The sequence below is a fragment of the Rhinatrema bivittatum genome, chromosome 2 (assembly GCF_901001135.1).
Source record: "Rhinatrema bivittatum chromosome 2, aRhiBiv1.1, whole genome shotgun sequence".
Lineage (NCBI taxonomy): Eukaryota > Metazoa > Chordata > Amphibia > Gymnophiona > Rhinatrematidae > Rhinatrema > Rhinatrema bivittatum.
Window position 1 is genome coordinate 735,697,967 of NC_042616.1, and position 22,099 is coordinate 735,720,065.

The 22,099-nt window shown below is 42.8% G+C and overlaps 1 protein-coding gene across 2 annotated transcripts in view; it reads right to left on the reverse strand.

Moving 5' to 3' along the window:
• Positions 1-22,099, reverse strand: part of EIF3E (eukaryotic translation initiation factor 3 subunit E) — a 259,621-nt gene that overhangs the window by 163,150 nt on the left and 74,372 nt on the right. For both annotated transcript variants that reach the window (XM_029591900.1, XM_029591899.1), the window contains exons 4-5: positions 10,197-10,239; positions 8,852-8,956 (exon numbers count right to left, since the gene is read on the reverse strand). In XM_029591900.1, the coding sequence (XP_029447760.1) occupies positions 8,852-8,956; positions 10,197-10,239 (148 nt within the window). The remainder of the gene's footprint in view (positions 1-8,851; positions 8,957-10,196; positions 10,240-22,099) is intronic.

Here is a 22,099-nt window from a genome sequence, read left to right on the forward strand (position 1 = left end):
TTTCGGTGCTGCCGATGGAGTCGGTGCCGGTCTTGGAACCGATGGAGCCAAAGGATAAATCGGTGGAGATATACGAGAAGGCACCGATGGGACCACCCCGGAAGGGGGAATCAGGAACGGTGTTTCTCCCGCCGATGAAAATCCAGTCTGAGACGATGGCGCTGTCGGTGCTACTGGAATCATCGATGGAAGGGCATGTACAAGTGCCTCCATACATTGTAGTAGCGGTGCCAGCGCTTCCACCAAAGGTTCGGTGGTCGGTTCCTTCCTCGGTGGCGGAGTCGGTGCCGGGGTCGATGCCGGTGCCGGAATCGGTGCCGGAGACGGTGCCAATGGAGGTTGGAATCTTTGCATCGCTTTCTCGATGGCCTCCTGGACCAGCCGGTCCAGTTCAGCCCGGAGACCAGGGGTAACAATACCCGGCTCGACGGGAGAGGGAGGCTGAGGCAGAGCCGGAGGGACCACCGTAACCGGTGGGATCACGGCTCCCACACCCCAAGAGGGTGAGGGTTTCCTCGATGCCTGCGAACGAGACGTGGACGGTGCCAAGTCTGATCGAGGCCTCTTAGTCGGTGGTTCGGCCTGTTCAGAGGTCGATGACTGTGGATCCTCGACAGGCCGAGACTTGTGCCGTCGATGGCGATGCTTGTCCTTCCGGTCTCCTCGCCCATCCGGGGAGGGGACAGGAGTAGACGGCCGAGAAGTCATCGATGGTGGACGGTCACCGGAGGGTTGACGATGGTGGTGCAATTTCGACGGTGCCGGTTCCGATGACGTCGATGCTATCGATGGCGTTGAGGTGGGTGCATGGAAGAGGAGCCCCATCTTCTCCATCCTGGCCTTGCGACCCTTAGGTGTCATTAGGGCACATTTGGTGCAAGTCAGGACATCATGCTCACTACCCAAACACAAAACACAAACCCTATGGGGGTCTGTGATTGACATAGTTCGGGTACAATCCGGACATCGACGGAACCCCGTCACCATGGCTTAAGGCCAAATTTAGTTGCGGGCTCGGTAAGTGCCAACAGGCCTCGAGGGCCAAATTCGACGGTAGTCGAGGAAAAAAGGCAAAAAACTTACCGGTTTCCGCGAAGGTGACAAAAATTTGTTGAAGGGAGACCCCTGAGGGGCAAATTTTCTTCGGAAAGAAAAGTACCGAATTCCTGTCAGGAACGTGGTAAGGGAGCTCCTTTCACCGCGTGGCAACTGCTGCGCGGAAAAAAGAAGACTGAAGGGAGACCCCTGCTGGCTGCAGGGTCAGTGCCTTGCTGGGCATGCCCAGTAGGGGCCAGTCAAAGTTCTGTTTAAACTTTGACAGAAGTTTTCCGTGGTGGGCTCCATCCTCGATGTCACCCATTTGTGAGGACAACCATCCTGCTTGTCCTGTGAGAACAAGTAATAAAATATTTCAAGTACATTTGAAGTAAAAAGCTTGTGAGGGTGATATTTAGGCCACTAGATGACAGAAGGACAAAAGGGGTGCCCAAGGAGAAAGTGCAGTTGTTTACCTGTAACAGCAGGATGTTAGTCCTCACATGTGGGCGACGTCATCCGATGAAGTACGGCACGGAAAACTTTTGTCAAAGTTTCTAGAAGCTTTGACCAGCCCACTGAGCATGCCCAGCATGCAGCTATCCACACGTCCACGCGAGGTCCCCCTTCAAAATTATGAGCGAAAAAATAAAACAAACCGGAAGAACCACCCAACGTCGGGGAGGTGGGTAGATTCCTGAGGGCTAACATCCTGCTGTCCTAGGAGAACACCTGTTACAGGTAAGCAACTGCGATTTCTCCTAGGACAAGCAGGATGGTAGTCCTCACATGTGGGTGAGTACCAAGCTCTCTGTTAACAGGAGAGACCAAAAGCGACCAAACAAGTTGTCAACAGGCACAACAGCTATGGCACTGTAAGTCAGCAAGGGACTGTCTGGTTCCCACAAAAGCCTGAACAAGAAGAATTGGGTTCAGGACTGAACAGATTGTGCAGGAAAGATTGACCAAAGGCACTGTCCTGATGCCCATCCTTGTCCAGGCAGTAATTAGCCGCAAACATGTGAAGAGAACGCCAGGTTGCGGCCAGGCAAATTTCGATGACTGGGATTGCAAGTAAATGAGCCACCGATGTCGCCATGGCCCGCACAGAGTGAGCCTTTACTCTGCCGGCGAGCGGAAGGCCTGCTTGCGCATAGCAGAAGGTGATGCAATCTGCTAGCCAGTTGGATAAGGTCTGTTTACCCGCCGTCACTCCTAGCCTATTGATATCGAACGACACAAAGAGCTGAGTGGACTGCCTATGGCCGGTTGTGCAATCTAAATAGAAAGCCAAGGCCCTCTTTGCAGTCTAAGGTTTGAAGAGCCCGTTCCCCTGGGTGGGAATGAGGCCTCGGAAAGAAGGTGAGTAAAACAATGGACTGATTCAAGTGGAAATCAGTCACAACCATGGGCAAAAACTTAGGATGAGTACGCAAGACTACACAATCGTGGAAGAACCTCATGTATGGTGGGTACATAACCAGAGCCTGAAGCTCAATGACTCTATGAGCCGAAGTATTCGCCACCAGGAATATAAAACTTTCCAAGTGAGGAACTTCAGATCGCAGGACTGCAGCGGCTCAAAGGGAGGGCACATGAGCCGTGCCAGGACAATGTTGAGATCCCAGGACGCAACAGGAGGCCGGAGAGGGGGCTTCAGCTGGAGGAGGCCCCGCATAAAACTGCCTACTAAAGATAGCACCAATATGAGCATGCCAGCAACACCCATATGGGATGCACTGACAGCGCTGTGAACCCTGGCCAAGCTGATTTGAATCCCAGACTCTGAGAGGTGCCACAGGTAGTCTACAGCTGGGGAAGGGGACATGAGAAAGGATCCAAGTCATCTCCCACACACTAGATTGAAAATCTTTTCCACTTTAAGCTGTAAGAAGTCCTGGTGGAAGGTTTCTGAGACGCCAACAGCACCTGGGAGAGACAGTCAGAGCACCAAGGGCTGAAGGACTACATGTTCAACATCCAAGCCGTCAGAGCCAACACTTGGAGGTTCGGATGGCGCAGGCGCCGACTCCAGCCAGATGGGGGCCCGCACAGACAGGTCCTGCAGAAGCGGGGTGTGTGCACAAGAGAGAGAAGGAGCCTATAGAGGTTGGTGTGTGTGTGTATGTGTTTTTATGAGGGGGTCAGAAGGAGCCAGAGTGAGAGGCTGTATGAAAGAGGAGGCATACTGCAAGAGTGAAGGGCTAGGGATGGAAATAAGAGTGGGGGGGAATAGTGTGGAGGGGAGGGAATAGTGGAGAGCACAGGAGTTGGGGGCCTAAGAAGCCACAGTGAAAAAGATCTGGCCAGGGAGTAGGGAGAGAGGTGTAAGGGCTCTGGTGTGTGTTGTATTATTTTAACCAATATAAAGTATGCAGAATTTTGCAAATTTTTTTAAATTCTTGTGTGCAGAATCCCCCCTGGAATAGAGCAGCGCGAGACAGATCAGGAAGCAGAATGAAGAGGAAAAGTCAGGAAAGATACCAGGAAACTGAGAAGCTGGTAATTGAGTTTACATGGAATCAGATATATAGGATGGGATCCAGGACAGGGAAAGACTACCTAAGTTAAATCTGACACACAAAAAAATATATAAGTAAGATCAACAAAGCTAGAACCTGCATAAAGGGACCATTTATTGATATCACACAAGTAAATTGGATACAAGATTGCACAGAGATGATTACCAAGAGAGTTCTTCCAAAACAACAATGCCAGAATAAAAATAACTTCCTCCTCTGGGGGGACAAAAAGAAAAGCGAAAAAATAAAATCACTGCATGCAGAGGTGTGGGAGCCAAAGAAGAAACCCATCCTGGTGTCTTTACGGAAAGTCTCTTGCTATTTCCCCGATGCTGGAAAGCATCCAGGAGTTGATTGACCTGGAATTGGATGCCCCGGAGGCAAGTTTTAAGGGAGGTCTGTCCTTATCCTCTGGACCCAGGGTCAAGGAACGCCTGCAGAGCTAATGACCTGAGATTTGGATGGCGCAAGCATGCCCCGATCCTGCGTGATCAGATCAGGGAAGGTCCCCAGATGGATGGGCTCCTTGACAGACAGGTCATGCAGGAATGGAAACCAGACATGCTTTGGCCAATACGGGGCCACCTGGATCATGGTGCCCCTGTCCTGCTGGAGTTTCATGAGAGTCTTCATTATCAGCGGAATCGGAGAATATGCATACAGAAGACCCTTGCCCCAGTAGAGGGCAAAGGTGTCCGAGGCTGGCTTCCTGTTGCTCCTGTACAGGGAGCAGAAGTGGCTGACTTTGCTGTTGCATGGGGAGGCAAAGAGATCCACATCTGGGTTCCCCACAGGCAGAAGATCCAGTCCACTACATAGGGTTCCAGCGACAACTCATCTGGTCAGAACGCCTGACTCAGGTGGTCCTCCACCACATTTTCCATCCCAGCCAGGTAAATTGTTCACAAGAGCATGCCTTGGGATAGGGTCCAGGACTATATCTGCAACGCCTCCTGACAAAGGAGCCTGTGCCTATTTGTTGATGGACCACATCACAACCTAATTGTCTGTTTGGATCAGGACAGCTTTGTGGGACAAACAATCCCAAAATGTCCAAAAAGCGTAGCAGATCGCTCGGAGCTCCAGGAAGTTGATCTGGCAGTGAGCTTCCTGTGCCATCCATCGACCCTGTGTATGGATGCATCCCCCAACCCAGGGTGAATGCACTGGTGGTGATCACAATCTGGTGTAGAGGAGCCTGAAACGCAAGTCCCCGCTCCAGATTGGAGAGAGTTTCCCACCAAGACAGGGAGGCCTGAAGAGGCTGCGTGATGCAGACACATGCGTTGAGGTCCTGGATTGCCTGCAGCCACTGAGAGCACAGGGTCCACTGAGCACTGTGCATACACAAGCGGGCAACTAGGGTAACATGGACAGACGCAGCCACGTGACCCAGAAGATGGAGCAACACGCGAGCGGAAACCTGACTGCAGCAGACCAAACCTGCCATTGATGCCAGCGCTCAGTTGTGGAGCAGAAAAACCTCTGCCTAAACCATGTCCAATCTGGCCCCAATAAAGCCCAGATGTGAAGATGGACTGAGATGGAACTTGGGATAGTTGATGATAAACCCCAGACACTGCAGCACACTGGCAGTTAGCGTCAAGGAGCAAAGCGACCCCTGCTGGGTGTTTCTTCTGATTAACCAATCGCCCAGATAGGGGGAACACGTGCACTCCCTGCCAGCGCAGGTGTGCCCCCACAACAGTCAGGCACTTGGTGAAGACCCGTGGAGCAGCAGTGAGGTCGAAGGGCAACACACAGTATTGGAAGTGCTCCGAGGAAGACTTGGATGTATCATCTCCCAGGGATCATACAGGGTCTCCTCCTTGCTAAGGTCCCTCGGGGATCAGAGTACAGAGTCCCTGCCCAAGCCTCTCTGTTTTGATATCGAGGGCACTATGGGCATCAATGGTATCGAGATCCTGATGGTCCGAGAACAGGTTCAGGAAAACCCGGCCTTGTCACTAAAGGCCCCGAGGGCACGGTCAGCTGCATGATTTCTTTCTCCTCTGAGGACCCAATAATGGGAATCACTCCAGAGGGGGGCACTGGTGGCCGATGGAGAACCGATGATCCCCCAGGCACCAGCTGCGTCGGAAGTATGCCCAGAGGGACATCTTTACGCTCCAGCAGGGGGTGCAAAGAGAGACAGCATAGGCTCTGGCACCGGCATTGGGACTGGTGCCAACAGAGGCTCGATACCTCTCAGGGCTCAGAGCACCGCCTGCTGAACCCTGCGGTAAGACTCCTCCTGAAATTCCGCTGTAGTCCAAACGGATGGATGACGAGAAGGCGGCAGCGTCACCAGAGCCTCCTCTGAGCCCAGCACTGCAACTGGTGGGGAATGCACTGGACTCCCGGGCCTGATAGAGGATGTTACCTCTTCTCCATGGGGTCGCTTCGGTGGTAGCACGGCAGCCGTTGATGTCGCACCAGTGGCTACCAGTGACTATGTTTGCAGGACTTTTTTCGGTGCTCAGCCCAGTCTTTCCCTGGAGCAGAGGAAGGAGAAGATTCTGATGTCCTTGAGTGTGACAACTCCAGAAATGGCCTGTCACTGGCTCCACTCAAGCAAGAGGGACCCCCCCCCCAGAGGGGTAGAGAGGGACGGCATATCTAATGGCTCCCCTCGGCCTCTAGGTGTAGATGTCCCCAATGCCAGAGTAGATGGATCAGACTTTCTGGCAAAAAGCTTATCCTTTTTATCCAGCTGGGCATGACTGCCTCTGGGGGTCATCTGGTCACACAGATGGCATCCTCAGATGTTGTGCGATGCCCCCAGGCAGAGGATACAGACCTCATTCAGATCAGTAATAGACATGCTCCTCAGGCACTGGGGGCATCGGCAAAAAACAGATGCTATGAAAAATAGCCGGCAAGCGGTTGATGGCCATCAACCGCTTACTTTGAAAAAGATGAACTAAGAGCAAAGCTCCACTACTGCAAGGTAAAACCGACTTGATTTGATATGTAACCGACTTGATTTGATATGTATATCGAGAATGTCGGTATATAAAAACCCTAAATAAATAAATAAATAAATAACTACATCACAAGAAAAAAAAAAAAAGAGACTGAAGGGGGACCCCGCGTGGACACGCAGAAAGTGGCATGCTGGGCATGCTCAGTGTGACAAAGTTCTAGAAACTTTGACAAAAGTTTTCCATACTGGGCTCCATCTGATGATGTCACCCATCTGGGAGGACTACCATCCTGCTTTGTCCTAGGAGAAAAATGTAGAGAAGAAATTGTGATCTGAGACATTCCTATGGATAAAATCACTGATGCTAGAAAAATGGATAGCGTGGGAAAAGCAAAAATGATAAGAACTGCATTACTAACAGAAAAATCAGTACCAACCATATTCGGTAAAGTATATGGAAAGAGAGAAGATCCTCAAGTACTTAGAGATGCAATCACTGACCAATAAAATCTATTAGAAAAATAGTCTCCAACTACATTGAGCACCATCAGCTTGACTGAAAAAGGTCCAAGCCTGTTGCCTGTATATATTACACCTTAAATGCCAAGAAGCAGCTCTCTGTCACAATGCAAGAATTAAGAGCACTAGCAGGATATTTGAGGGAACAAGATCATATCCAACATGCCCTGGCTTACAAGTGAGGTTCATTAACAGTACTTTAAAAGTTTCTCTCAATATCCTATTTATTTCACTCCCTCCAAAACCTAGTCTCAATAAGAGAATACAATCTGAAATATAGCAATGTACAAAAACAGATTAATGGCAATATAAAATCCACTAAGTCTTTCATCATTCATCAATCCAATACGTCTTTCATCACCATTCCCATAAACAATTTTAAAGGCAGCTTGACTATGCTCATTAGGCATAGAATGTTATTAGACCTCTACATTTTCTAGTTGCCAGTGTTAAAAGCTTTAGGCGCCACATTATCAAGGATATTTTTTCACCAAGGTTCATGGGCACTACTTTGGCAGAAATCCATGTAGTTACAGTTGGCTCTGCATACTAACCTGCTTTCAGTAGTGGACATGCTAGAACAGTTTCAATATCTGGATTTTCTAGCAGTTACCTTAAGTTTCCATTTGTTAGCAAAATGGCGCTTTCAGTCACTGAACAGCAACAATAAATTTACTGTGCTGAGACTTGAACAAGACACTAAATCTTCATTCTCAAAATTCACTCCTAGCATTAAACAAATGATATAAATAACCAGGCCTTTTCATGTACTTGTAACAGAACCATGGATTCTGGTTTTACACGCCTGATTTAAGCTATTTACATTTCCCAAGTAAACGACTCTTTTAAACCCTTCACAATATTAAAAGGAAGCAGATGGAACTCAGAAAAGAAGCTGCAAATTCAGCATGCATTATTGGCAATTGCCTTCACGTTACCTGTATGGCTTTCACCATGGCAGATGTGTACGCGCAAGACAAATTACAAACAATGATACTCATAATCTGTTATGTACCATTCTGTAGGAAGTCATTTTTACAAGAGTAGTAAAAAAAAAAAACCAAAAAAACAATTGCAGCATAAAAAAATAAAAATTACTGTGTATTTTAAAGGAACAGTATATAGCACCTTTGGTTGAAAGATAGTTTTGTTTTCCTTTCATGTAATATCTAAAAATTTCTTATACTTCAAAAAAAATTCCACAACAGACTAAATGTTACAGTACAATGGGAATCTGTGGAATTATAATCCAAGGCAGAACAGATATAGACAAAATCTAATATTTGTCTGGCCAAAAATAAAATGAAAAAATATCAGTCAAAGTTTAGGCTTACAAAATTCTGATATTCAAATGAATAAAAATGACTCAAATAAGACCACCTCTCTGCAGACTACGCATCAGATTCATGCACAAATCTAATGTGTGGTTTGCAATTTAGAGATATGATAGTCATTGGAATGATGTCTCAGTTTCATCTGTTTAAAGGGACCTATTTACTGTCTCCCAGTTTGTGCCTATGGTAGGGTCCTAAATGACTATTGACCTTCATACCTCCAGGTTCAGTTTTCAATTTTACATGAATTCAGCTTGGTAGTCTCAATCTAACCACTACTGAACAGGAAATATCACAATAAAACCCCTGTACATAATTTACTAATTGGAATACAAAGAGAGTTTACATGAAATTTGATTTAAACCCATTGGGAGGAAACACTTTACGTCAACTAAGTTTAAAGGCTCAGTTCCATTAAAACTTAATTCTACTTAATTAACCCATCAATAACAAAGTCTTTACTGCACCAGTTACAAGCATAAAGATACACAAAAAAATTAAAATCCAGTACTTACCAGTACCCTGAAAAAGTAAAGGTATTCTGCAGCTCCTGAATAATTACCACATTCGTACTGGAATTTAGCATATCTGTAGAGTGTGTCCAGATACTCCTGCCTGAACTGTTGGGGGATACACATCTTTTTCAATAATCCATTTTATTCCATTACCTTTCATGATAAACATTATAACAAATACAAATCTATTAAATTTTAACTTATCAAATCTAACGTAACAAGGAAATGAACCTGGGTGTTAACAAAAGGCTGCTTTAACACATCATACATACCAGAAAATGCTCCAGCACTTTGCCAACCAGAATGCTCTGTTAAATAGCATCTTGCAGAGGCAGCAGTTTTGGTGAGGTGGGGTAGGATAGGACAGGAGGGTCTGGATCAGGGAGCAGAGTAGCTTTCCTCTGCATTGTGCACTAAAGCCTAATCTCCTCCCCTCCTCTCTCATTTCCTTTAAGGAACAAGGAGGGAAGAAGAAAGGAAAGGAAAGGAGAAGTTGGATTAGGGAATAGAGCAACTCTGCTTTCTCATCCACTCCAGCCTCACCCTCTCCTCACTGCTATTTGAGGGGAGAAGGGCTGGCACAGGAAGCAAAAGGCTCTCAGATATAATCAACATTTGATTAACCAGCAGGTCTTATTCCCTATGGATGCCAGAGTTTTTACTGTATTTGTTAATTTTTCTCAAAATGTTTGGCTTTACTGGCATAATGCTGAAGTTCTTATGTTTCCAAAGTCTAAAAAAATGTTGCCTTATACAAAATCTATGACCATCTATAATGCACACACACATGAAACCTACAAACGCTGACCACATTTTCACAGTGTCCTTGAAATTGTTTAGTGTGGAACATTGATTTGGACAGGGGGGGGGGGGGGGGTGGGGGGCGCAAACAGGTCTAGTTTTCAGAACAGCCACAACAATTATTCATCACGTATCTGTATACATATGGCCAGGGTCACAAAGTTAATTTCTTGAGGGCCACAATCTAGTTGGGTTTTCAGGATTTCCATAATGAATATGCATGAGGCATTGTGGAAATCCTGATAATCAAGCTGGTTTGCAGCCCTCAAGGACCAGAACTGGGGATGTCCAACACACATTCTGAAAAAAAAAAGTGAATTTCCATAGCTTTGCTCCCCTGAAAAACCCAGGCCTGTTTGCAATCCTCAAGGACTGTCATTGAGAATCTCTCAACATTACCTAGTTTAGAATGTTCCTTACAGGAAATAAAACTCATTATGAACACTTCTTAATAATGTTGGGAAGACTTAGCTCTTGCAAAAAAAAGGTTTAAAAAGAGTCTTATATGTTTATTTTTTTGTAATCTGTATGCAAAATAACTTACACCATGTTTGTCAGCCAAGTAGTCAAAGAGCATCCGTCCATCCCTGCAAAGATAAAAGTTTTAAAAAAGTAAGTTATGTTAGAGACAACATATGTTAAGTAAACATTGTTGTAAGTCACTAAGAGGAATCCTCCTGGGACAGAAAATAAATCTGTTCAAATTACACATGCACAACTAAAGAAAACTCTGAATACTCAACCATACCGTACAGTGCAATAACCTTAGAATAGTGTTTCTCAAGCAATGTGCCTTCAGACCAGATCAGTTGTGCGACAGAAGTCACTACTGCCTGATGCTCAGACAGACCAGCACCTGCTCTCAGCACCTGCTCTCAGCACCTCAAAGCAATAAAAAACACGAGTGGCGGTACTTAAACTTGTAGGAACACCTGAGATATGAAATGATATGCCTCCTCTTCTTAGCTACTACATAGCCTTGGAGTATGTTAATTACTGGGCAGCATGCAGAGCACGGATAGTTGGGACTAGCTTTGTGCAGTACACACATTGCACACACCAACTCCTCATTTTCCTCGTCTGAGTCCTTCCAGCCTCTGCTTCATCCCCAGGCTGAGTGAGACAGGGAAAGTGTGCACTGAGCTAGAAGGCGGTCTATAACAATTTTTAAATAAATAAAATGTGACTTAGTGTTGGGAGCAGCAGCTCTGGCAGCCACATGAGGGGCCAAAGCTAACAGCCAGCTGCCCACACCACACAGACTTCTTCCTTCAGCACTTGCATATAGAGGGGAGCTGGGGCATCATGAAGGATTCATGTGTCTTCTCCCCTCTCTCCCTTTGCTTTAAAATTTGTAAGGAGAGACTGATGGAGGCTTTCAGTGCTTCCAGCTTTTCCTTTGGCCATATGAGCCCTTCTCCATGTCTGCACTGCCTGCTCTGTGGAAGCTGGTATGGCACAACCTTTGGGCATGAAAAGGTTTATTTATTTATTTATTTTATTTATTTAAAAACTTTTATATACCGGTATTAGTATGCATACATCATACCGGTTTACAATGTAACTTTAAAGGTAGAAATTACAATGAACAGGGAGGGCGAACAAGGAGGAGTATACAAAGAGCAGGAGGTGGAGGAATTAAAGCAATAAATAAAAACTGCAACGGACTATTTACAGGAATATACAAGGCGTAGGCAAGATACTTGCAGAAGTCGGTGTACTTAATCAGGGTAGGCTTGTCGGAAGAGCCATGTTTTAAGTTTTTTTCTGAACTTGGCGTAACATGGCTCTAGCCTGAGAGTGGTAGGGAGGGCGTTCCATTGTTTAGGGCCTGCAATGGATAGTGCACGGTCCCTAGTAGAGGAGAGGTGGGCTTTTTTCAAAGGGGGAATGGAGAGGGTGCCTTTGTTGACAGTGCGAGTGGGTCGTTCAGTGCGTATAGGATGAAAGGGTTCATCCAACCAATTGGAATTGTGCGAGTGGATGGACTTGTGAGATTGGGAAACTGACTTAGAAGATAAAAAGCCAGTGTGTAAAAACAAGACCTTTACAATATGTATAAGAAATAAGAACATAAGGCTTGCCATAGTGGGTCAGATCACCCAGTACCCCATTTCCAACAGTGGCCAAGCCAGATTACAAGTACCTGGTAGGATCCCAAAGGGTAGATACTCTACCTTAATAATGGTTAATGGTCTTTTCCTCCAGGAACTTGTCAAAACCTTTTTTTTTTTTTTTTTTTTTTTTTTTTAACACAGCTACACCAATAGCTTTCAGCGCATCCTCTGGCAACAAGTTACAGAGCTTAATTATGCGCTGAATAAAAAAACATTCTCTCCTATTAGTTTTAAATGTATTACTTAGTAACTTCACTGTGTGTCCCCTGGTCTTTGTACTTTTCGAAAAAGTAAACTGATTGTTTCATTCCACTCATTTTATAGACCTCTATCATATCTCCCCTCAGCCATCTCTTCTCCAAGCTGAAGAGTCCTAACCTCTTTAGTATTTCATCATAGGGGAATTGTTCCATCCCTTTTATCATTTTGGCTGCCCTTCTCTGTACAGTATATAATTCTGCTATATCTTTTTTGAAATGTGGTGACCAGAACTGCACACAATAATCAAGATGAGGTCACACCATGGAATGACAGAGGTATTATGATATTCTTTGTTTATTCTCCATTCCTTTCCAAATAATCCCTAGCATTCTATTTGCTTTCTTGGCTGCTGCTGCACACTGAGCAGAAGATTTCAACGCATTTTCAACAATGACACCTAGATCCTTATCCAGAGTGGTGACTCCTAATGTGGAACCTTGCATTATGTAGCTATAATTTGGGTTACTCTTTCCTAAATGAATCACTTTGCACTTGTCCACATTCAATTTCATTTGCCATTTGCATTTATTTATTTATTTATTTATTTAAAGGTATTTATATACCGCTTTTTAAAATAAAATTTTATCAAAACGGTTTACAATGGTTTAAAATAAGATAAAAATAAAGTGGAAATTAAATTAAATAAAAATACATAAATTTAGTTAAATAGCTAGATAATTACTAGCTTAAAATAAAATTCTTAATTAAAAAAAATAAAACAATAATAATAAAATAATAGTAGTAGCGTGCCATGGTAAACAGAATAGGAAAAGTAAAAAGGCGAGAGGGGGGAGGAAAGAGGTGATGAGTTATCAGATAAATATATCCCAAAAAATGAAGGGAATGAAAAAAGATTGAATGAAAAATTAAGGTAATATGTGTTAAGTGAGCAGAATTGGAGTAGTATGTGTCAAATGGACGGGGTTGAAGAGGTGGGAACTTCAGTTTTGTTGGAAGAATACTTAGAGGAGTTATTAAATGCATGTTGAAAAAAGTATGTTTTCAGAGCTTTTTTGAAGTGATGAGGGTTCGATATTAGACGGAGAGGGTTGGGTAGAGAGTTCCAAAGAGATGGTCCTGCTACTGAAAATGCTCTCTTTCTGGTTATGTCTAATCTGGCCTGTCGTGGTGAGGGAATGTCTAGGAGATTTTGAGTGATTGATCTTAGATGTCGGGTCGGTTTGTAAATACGAAGTAAAGTGCATAACCAGGTGGAGGAAGAATTATAGATTAAGCTGTGAATGATTGAGAGTATTTTGTATTTTATCCTGTATTTTATGGGTAACCAATGAAGAGATTGTAAGATAGGAGTTATATGATTGCGAACCGGGGTACCAGATAATAAGCGAGCTGCACTATTTTGGACTAGTTGTAGTGGGTGAATTGATGAATCGGGTAAACCTAGGTAGAGTGCATTACAATAGTCTAAACCAGAGAAGATAAGAGATTGAAGAACAGTTCTGAAATCACGATAGAAAAGAAGAGGACGAAGTCGTTTCAAAAGTTGTAATTTATAAAATGATTTCTTTGTTAGGGAGGAGATTTGTTGTTTCATGGATAGGTCTGTATTTATAGTTACACCTAGATTTATGGCATGACGAGTTATTGGGATAGTTGAGCCATTGAAAGTAAAATGAGATGGAGGGCCTATGGAAGTATCTGAGATAGATGTTAAGTGTACTAATTCAGTTTTTGATGGATTGAGTTTCAGACGGTTATGGGATAGCCAAGAGTTGATAGTAGATAGAGTGAGACTAACGATAGAGTGTCGGACCAGGAAGTTTTGTAGGGGACAAGAAATTGAATATTGTCTGCATAAATTTTGAATTGTAAGTTGAGTGAGGATAGGATATGACAAAGCGGAAGAAGATATATATTGAATAGTATGGGGGATAATGATGATCCTTGGGGAACGTCAGATGGAATTGTATAATGAGTAGAAGATTGTGGTTGATAATGACTTGCTGAGGGCGGTCTGTAAGAAAAGATGAAAACCAATTTAGTACTGTACCAGTAATGCCTATTGCTTGTAAACCTGAAATGAGCATGCCCAATCTCCCAGTTTTGCAACACCCTCTTGCAATTTCTCACAATCTTTGTCCCATTAAACTATGCTTCTCTATATGTTCAGCAATTTTGTTTTGTTTTTTGTATAATAGTTTATATTATTTTGTATGGCACAGACAGACTCACTGGTCTGTAGTTTCCTGGATCATCCCTTAATCACTTTTTAAAAATTGGTGTTACATTAGCAATCCCCCAGTCTTCTGGAACCATAGATGTTATTGATAATTTACAAATTTCTAATAGCAGATCTGCAATTTAATTTCTCACTTCTTTCACTATCTGCTCACTAACATCTAGTTTATAAGTGCTTGGTTTACTGACTATAATAAAATTTGCCCTATTTAGTTATAGAGCAGTAGAAATAAAGCTGGAGATGTGTTCTCTCCATGGCTATTTGCTACACTTTCAAACCATGCAAAACTCCAAGGTGAACACACAGAAGCTCAATGATCCTCAGTTGGCAAGAAAGCAGTTGACAGGATTTCACATAGTTTGATTTTTTTTTTTTTTAATCGCCAGATTTCAATATTGTTGTTTTTTATGATAAAGCTTATATTTACACAGATAGTGCACTAAGATACAAGAGATTTCTCCAACAACATTAATTTTTCCTGTTAGGACATGCTGTTGTATGTCATCTTAAACCTCTGTGAAATCATTTTCCTGAACCTGGACATTTGAAGATGCCGCCTTCGCCTCTAATAAGGTTGTTGTGTACTATTCCATGTTAGCATTTGAAAGTTAAAAAACACTCCCATAATCTACCATACTCTGTTGAAGATCAAAAATATTAACATCTGCTCAATAACCATGTAGAGACCATTCTATTTAAAGAAGCTTCTATGTGCTGCATTGTTCCCTTGTCTTCAGATCCAAGCATTTCTAGAAATCACTTTTTTGGCAAAGCAGCTTTTTTACATGGGCAGTTTTACATGTGTCATTACAAAGGTTTTTGTTTTATTAATGCTGATTATGTTTTGATTTATTTAGATTTTCATTGTTTGCTTTTTAACTTGTACTTTTTTTGTCCAGCATTCTATGGTATAGTCATTTATTTTACTATTATTGTAACGGTACATCATTTGGTTTTTGTTACACGTTGGACATGACTTCTTAGAACCAACCTACATATAGTATATGTATGTCTAAATCAGCGATTCTCAACAGGTGTGTTGCCACACTTCTCAGCCCCCTGTCCCAGTGAAATAGGAATTGGCAGTAGAGGAGGACCGGAAGGCTCAACTGCATACTGCTCCCAGCATCCCCCGGGAGATGAGTCCAGAGGTCACCGCAAGCGATCCAGGGATTGGCTTCCATAGCCCCAGCTTCCTTTGCAGTAGGGGAGGACCGGAAGCGCGCACCGTTAGGCATGCCAATCTCAAACCCTTCCATTAACTGAGTGAAGATTAATTTAACGGTGGCTTATAAAAGTTTGATGAAAGGTGAAATTAAGGGATATATTCTTTAGAGTTTGTGTGTCTGAGGTAATAAGCAAGCCAGAGACAGTTAATTCTAGTGTCTGTCTTTCCCACCCACTCAACCCTTGATTTTTAGGCACAAGACACTTTCTCATTAAAAATCAATCAGGGTTTTATTTAAATCATACTATTGTACCAGCCCTTATTGAAAGTTTAATCATCTCCTTGTAGGACACTAGCTGATTAATTAGTAAATTCACCTGTAAATTTAAAGAACTCTCATTCCAATTCCCTTAGTACCCTAAACTTAACTAGGAAATCAATAAAACTAAGATTAAGGCAGCAGTCCAGCAGCAAGAGGGGGCTTTCCAGTCTTTTGCATTGAGCGTCACATCTATGATTTGTTACCCGCTGGTGAGAGATTCTGTGTGTGCACTTGGTGCAAAGAGCTCCTGGCTCTCAGGGAACGAGTCCGATCTCGGGAGGCTAGAGTAGCAGACGGAGGAGCTGAGGGAGACAGACAGATACACTGATGAGACCTTCAGAGTCATAGTAGCCAAGTCCCAAATCCAGCCTGGTAGCCCCAGTGTTGCCTTGGATCAGAAAGGTCTCCCAGTAGGAGAACATCACCTGGTGTAGCAGGAAGTGATCCTGTAGCAAGGACCTTCTCTCCAGATGATGTATTGTCCTCTCGCACTGAGGACAAGTCTCCCAGGGCCACTGCCCAGGAGGGAAGGGTTAGGCCGGCCATCATAGTTGGTGATTCAATTATTAGAAATGTAAATAGCAGGGTGGCTGGTGGACGTGAGGACCACCTGGAAGTTGCCTGCCTGGTGCAAAGGTGGCAGACCTCACACGTCACCTAGATAGGATTATAAACAGTGCTGGAGAGGAGCCGGCTGTCGTGGTACATGTGGGCACCAACGACACAGGAAAATGTGGGAGAGAGGTTCTGGAAGCCAAATTTAGGATTTTAGGTAGGAAGCTGAAATCCAGAACCTCCAGGGTGGCATTCTCTGAAATGCTTCCTGTTCCACGTGCAGATCCCCAGAGGCAGGCAAAGCTCCAGAGTTTCAATGCGTGGATGAGACGATTGTGCAGGGAAGAGGGATTCAGCTTTGTAAGGAACTGGGGAAACTTTTGGGGAAGGGGAGACTTTTCCGAAAGGATGGACTCCACCTTAACCAGAGTGGAACCAAGCTGCTGGCACTAACTTTCAAAAAGGAGATAGAGAAGCTTTTAAGCTAGAACAAGGGGGAAAGCAGACAGTCACTCAGCAGTGCATGGTTCGGAGAAATGTATCCTTGAAGGATACTAATGAAACAGGAGAGTTAGAGCATCCCAACAGAGAAGTTCCATTAAAAGCAAACATAGTCCATGTGCCTATATGTAAAAAATCATCGAAGCTAATGATTTCCAAATTATTCCAAACAACTGAAAAGCAGGTTGTTAATACAAACAAAACACACACTTTGAAATGTCTGTATGCCAATGCCAGTAGTCTAAGAAGTAAGATGGGAGAGTTAGAGTGTATAGCAGCAAATGATGAGATTGACATAATTGGCATCACAGAGACTTGGTGGAAGGAGGATAACCAATGGGACAGTGCTATATCAGGGTACAAATTATAATCACAATGATAGGGAGGATCAACTTGGTGGGGGTGTGGCACTTTATGTCTGGGAGGGTATAGAGTCCAACAGGATAAAGATCATACAAGAGACTAAATGCTCAGTAGAATCTACATGGGCAGAAATCCCATGTGGGTTGGGTAAGAGTATAGTGATAGGAGTATACCAATGTCCACCTGGACAAAATGATCAAACAGATGATGAAATGCTAAGAGAAATCAGGGAAGCAAACCAATTTGGCAGTGCAATAATAATGGGAGATTTCAATTACCAAAAAACCAAAGTGCAGAACATAGAACTTTTAGTCCTGATCACAAGTCAATTCCAATCAGTTCATGAAGAAATAATTCAAATAAATTTTTTATTGCGGCAACTCCACTGCATCAGTTCAATAAAGCACACATTTTACAAGGTGCCCCAACACGGAGCCGTGTTTCGCCCAAAGGCTGCATCGGGGGGACCAACAGGAATTCAGTCAAATCTGCAATGTTAGAATAGTTTAAAAATCAGGACAACAAATAATGGACTAATACCGATGTAAAGTTTAAACAGTGAAATGAAACATACCTTGGTGCAGTATTCAAAGAGTAACAGGGAGTGCATTTACCCTTAGCACAACCAGGCATTTTAAAGGCAGAATTTAGGCGCCAAAAAACAGGTGATGAAATCACCTTTCTCGCGGGAGCCGATCATCGGTTCCCAGGATTAATGCGCGCCGATTGTGGAGACTGACAGACAGACCAATATAAAAATATGTATGATTATGAAAATAGGTGCCACTCAATTTCCCGATTTAATCCTTTTGGGAAAACTGTGTCCAACGTGAAAATCCACTTTTGTTCTTGACGTCCCAAAAATTCTAAATAATTACCACCCCGAGTCGGTTTCGAGACCACTTCGATCACGGTAAACCACAGGTCAGAAATAGTGTGCGAGGAACTTAACCAGTGTGCTACCAGGGGTTCTTGTTCTCGGGACGTACGAATATTTGAACAATGTTCAAAAATACGAGTTTTAATTTTGCGTGAAGTTTTTCCAACGTAGAGAAAAGGACACGGACATTTGATGACATAAATAACACCCTGAGATGTGCAATCAGAATTAGATTTGAGATGAAAAGGTTTTTGAGTGATTGGATGTTGAAATACTGAAAGAGTCTCTGTATGGGGACAGGCTATACAGTGGCCACAAGGTCGATGTGCACAATCTCCCGGAGGGGAAATGTCCATCAACTCCTGATGCGCATGTACCAGTTTATCCCTTAAATTATGCCCTCTCCGAAAGGTGAACCTCAAAGAACCCTGAAACATTTGATGTAGAGATAGGGACTGCCAGTGGGTGCGAACAATTTTGGTAACCTCCCGACTTAGAGGAGAAAAAGGGAGTATACAATTATTAGATGGCTCTGACGAAGAAGACTGAGGTAAAAAGAGTAAATCTCGATTTACATACAAAGCCCGTTTAAATGCTTGCCGGATAACTGTGGTAGGATAACCTCTTGCCAAAAACCGAGCAGTCATAATTTGTGCTTGTTTTAGGAATTCTTCACGAGTGGAACAAAGACGCCTTAATCGTAAAAACTGCCCCGTAGGGATATTCTTACGGAGATTTCTTGGATGGCAACTGTCAAAGGCTAATAGGGTGTTTCTATCTGTGGTTTTCCTAAAAATGGTGGTGTGGAAAGTGTTATCTTTAACAAAAACTAAAATGTCCAAAAAGGCTATGGATGATGGATCTATGACAAAATTAAACTGAAGATGTTGGTTGAGGGAGTTTAGCCAATCTAAGAACATTAGAAATTGAACGTCGGTGCCCTGCCAAATAATAAAAATATCATCTATGAAACGAACCCATAATGCTAAGTGTGTAGACCAATGTGAAGGGTAAATATAAGTGTCCTCGAATTTAGACACATACAAGCAAGCAAGACTGGGAGCCATAGTGGCCCCCATAGCTGTGCCTTTAACTTGTTGGTAAAACTTACCCTCAAAGTAAAAGAAATTTTTGGTAAGAGCAATTTCAGCAAGTTTCAGAATGAAAGAAGTTGAGATACGGCAAGGGGCAGGACGAGAGTCCAAAGCTTCTTCAATCACTTGTAGTGCTTCAGTTTGCGGGATATTGGAGTAAAGAGATACTATATCTAGTGTAACAAAAAAAAAAAAAAAACGTCAAGAACAAAAGTGGATTTTCACGTTGGACACCGTTTTCCCAAAAGGATTAAATCGGGAAATTGAGTGGCACCTATTTTCATAATCATACATATTTTTATATTGGTCTGTCTGTCAGTCTCCACAATCGGCGCGCATTAATCCTGGGAACCGATGATCGGCTCCCGCGAGAAAGGTGATTTCATCACCTGTTTTTTGGCGCCTAAATTCTGCCTTTAAAATGCCTGGTTGTGCTAAGGGTAAATGCACTCCCTGTTACTCTTTGAATACTGCACCAAGGTATGTTTCATTTTACTGTTTAAACTTTACATCGGTATTAGTCCATTATTTGTTGTCCTGATTTTTAAACTATTCTAACATTGCAGATTTGACTGAATTCCTGTTGGTCCCCCCGATGCAGCCTTTGGGCGAAACACGGCTCCGTGTTGGGGCACCTTGTAAAATGTGTGCTTTATTGAACTGATGCAGTGGAGTTGCCGCAATAAAAAATTTATTTGAATTATTTCTTCATGAACTGATTGGAATTGACTTGTGATCAGGACTAAAAGTTCTATGTTCTGCACTTTGGTTTTTTGATTATTCTGTAGTGCAGCCTTTGCTTTGTTTGTTTAGATTTCAATTACCCCAATATTGACTGGGTAAATATAACATCAGGACTTGCTAGAGACAAAGTTCCTGGATGTAATAAATGATTGCTTCATGGAGCAATTGGTTCAGGAACCAACAAGAGAGGGACCTATTTTAGATTTAATTATTAGTGGAACCCAGGATTTGGTGAGAGAGGTAACTGTGGTGGGGCCACTTGGCAACAGTGATCATAACATGATCAAATTTAAACTAATAACTGGAAGGGGGACAATAAGTAAATCTGCAGCTCTAACACTAAACTTTCAAAAGGGAAACTTTGATAAAATGAGGAAAATAGTTAGAAAAAATTGAAAGGTGCAGCTGCAAAGGTTAAAAGTGTTTAACAGGTTTGGACATTGTTTAAAAATACAATCTTAGAGGCGCAGTCCATATGTATTCCACACATTAACAAAGGTGGAAAGAAGGCAAAACGATTAATGTCATGGTTAAAAAGTGAGGTGAAAGAGGCTATTTTAACCAAAAAATATCCTTCAAAAATTGGAAGAAGGATCCATCTGAAGAAAATAGGATAAAACATAAGCATTGTCAAGTTAAGTATAAAAACATTGATAAGACTGGCAAAAAGAGAATTTGAAATTAAGTTGGCCATAGAGGCAAAAACTCATAATAAAAACTTTTTAAAATATATCCAAAGCAAGAAACCTGTGAGGGAGTTGGTTGGACCATTAGATGACAGAGGAGTTAAAGGGGCTCTTAGGGAAGATAAAGCCATTGCAGAAAGACTAAATTAATTCTTTGCTTCCGTGTTTACTAATGAGGATGTTGGGGGAGATACCAGTTCCGGAGATGGTTTTCAGGGGTGATGAGTCAGACGAACTGAACAAAATTACTGTGAACCTGGAAGAAGATATAGTAGGCCAGATTGACAAAATAAAAGAGTAGCAAATCATCTGGACTGGATGGTATGCATCCTAGGATACTAAAGGAAATAAAAAATGAAATTTCTGATCTCTTCTTTAAAATTTGTAACCTATCATTAAAATCATCCATTGTACCAGAAGACTGGAGGGTGGCCAATGTAACCCAAATATTTAAAAAAGGCTCCAGGGGCGATCCGGGTTACTATAGACCAGCGAGCCTGACTTCTGTGCCGGGAAAAATAGTAGAAACTATTCTCAAGATCAAAATCGTAGAGCATATAGATAGACATGGTTTAATGGAACTCAATCAACATGGATTTACCCAAGGAAGTCTTGCCTAACAAATCGGTTTCATTTTTTTGAAGGGGTTAATGAACATGTGAATAAAGGTGAACCGGTAGATTTAGTGTATTTGGATTTTCAGAGAGGCTTCTAAGAAAACTAAAAAGTCATGGGATAGGAGGCGATGTCCTTTCGTGGATTACAAACTGGTTAAAAGACAGGAAACAGAGAAGGATTAAATGGTCAATTTTCTCAGTGGAAAAGGGTAAACAGTGGAGTGCCTCAGGGATCTGTATTTGGACTGATGCTTTTCAATATATATATATATATATATGATCTGGAAAGGAATACGACAAGTGAGGTTATCAAATTTGCGGATGATACAAAATTATTCAGAGTAGTTAAATCACAAGCGGACTGTGATACATTACAGAAGGACCTTGCAAGACGAAGATTGGGCATCCAAATTGCAGATGAAATTTAATGTGGACAAGTGCAAGGTGTTGCATATAGGGAAAAATAACCCTTGCTGTAGTTACACAATGTTAGGTTCCATATTAGGAGCTACCACCCAGGAAAAAGATCTAGGCAAGATAGTGGATAATACTTTAAAATAGTCGGCTCAGTGTGCTGCAGCAGTCAAAAAAGCAAACAGAATGTTAGGAATTATTAGGAAGGGAATGGTTAATAAAATGGAAAATGTCATAATGCCTCTGTATCGCTCCATGGTGAGACCGCACCTTGAATACTGTGTACAATTCTGGTCGCCGCATCTCAAAAAATATATAGTTGCGATGGAGAAGGTACAGAGAAGGGCAACCAAAATGATAAAGGGGATGGAACAGTTCCCCTATGAGGAAAGGCTGAAGAGGTTAGGGCTGTTCAACTTGGAGAAGAAACGGCTGAGAGGGGATATGATAGGGGTCTTTAAGATCATGAGAAGTCTTGAACGAGTAGATGTGACTTGGTTATTTACACTTTCGAATAATAGAAGG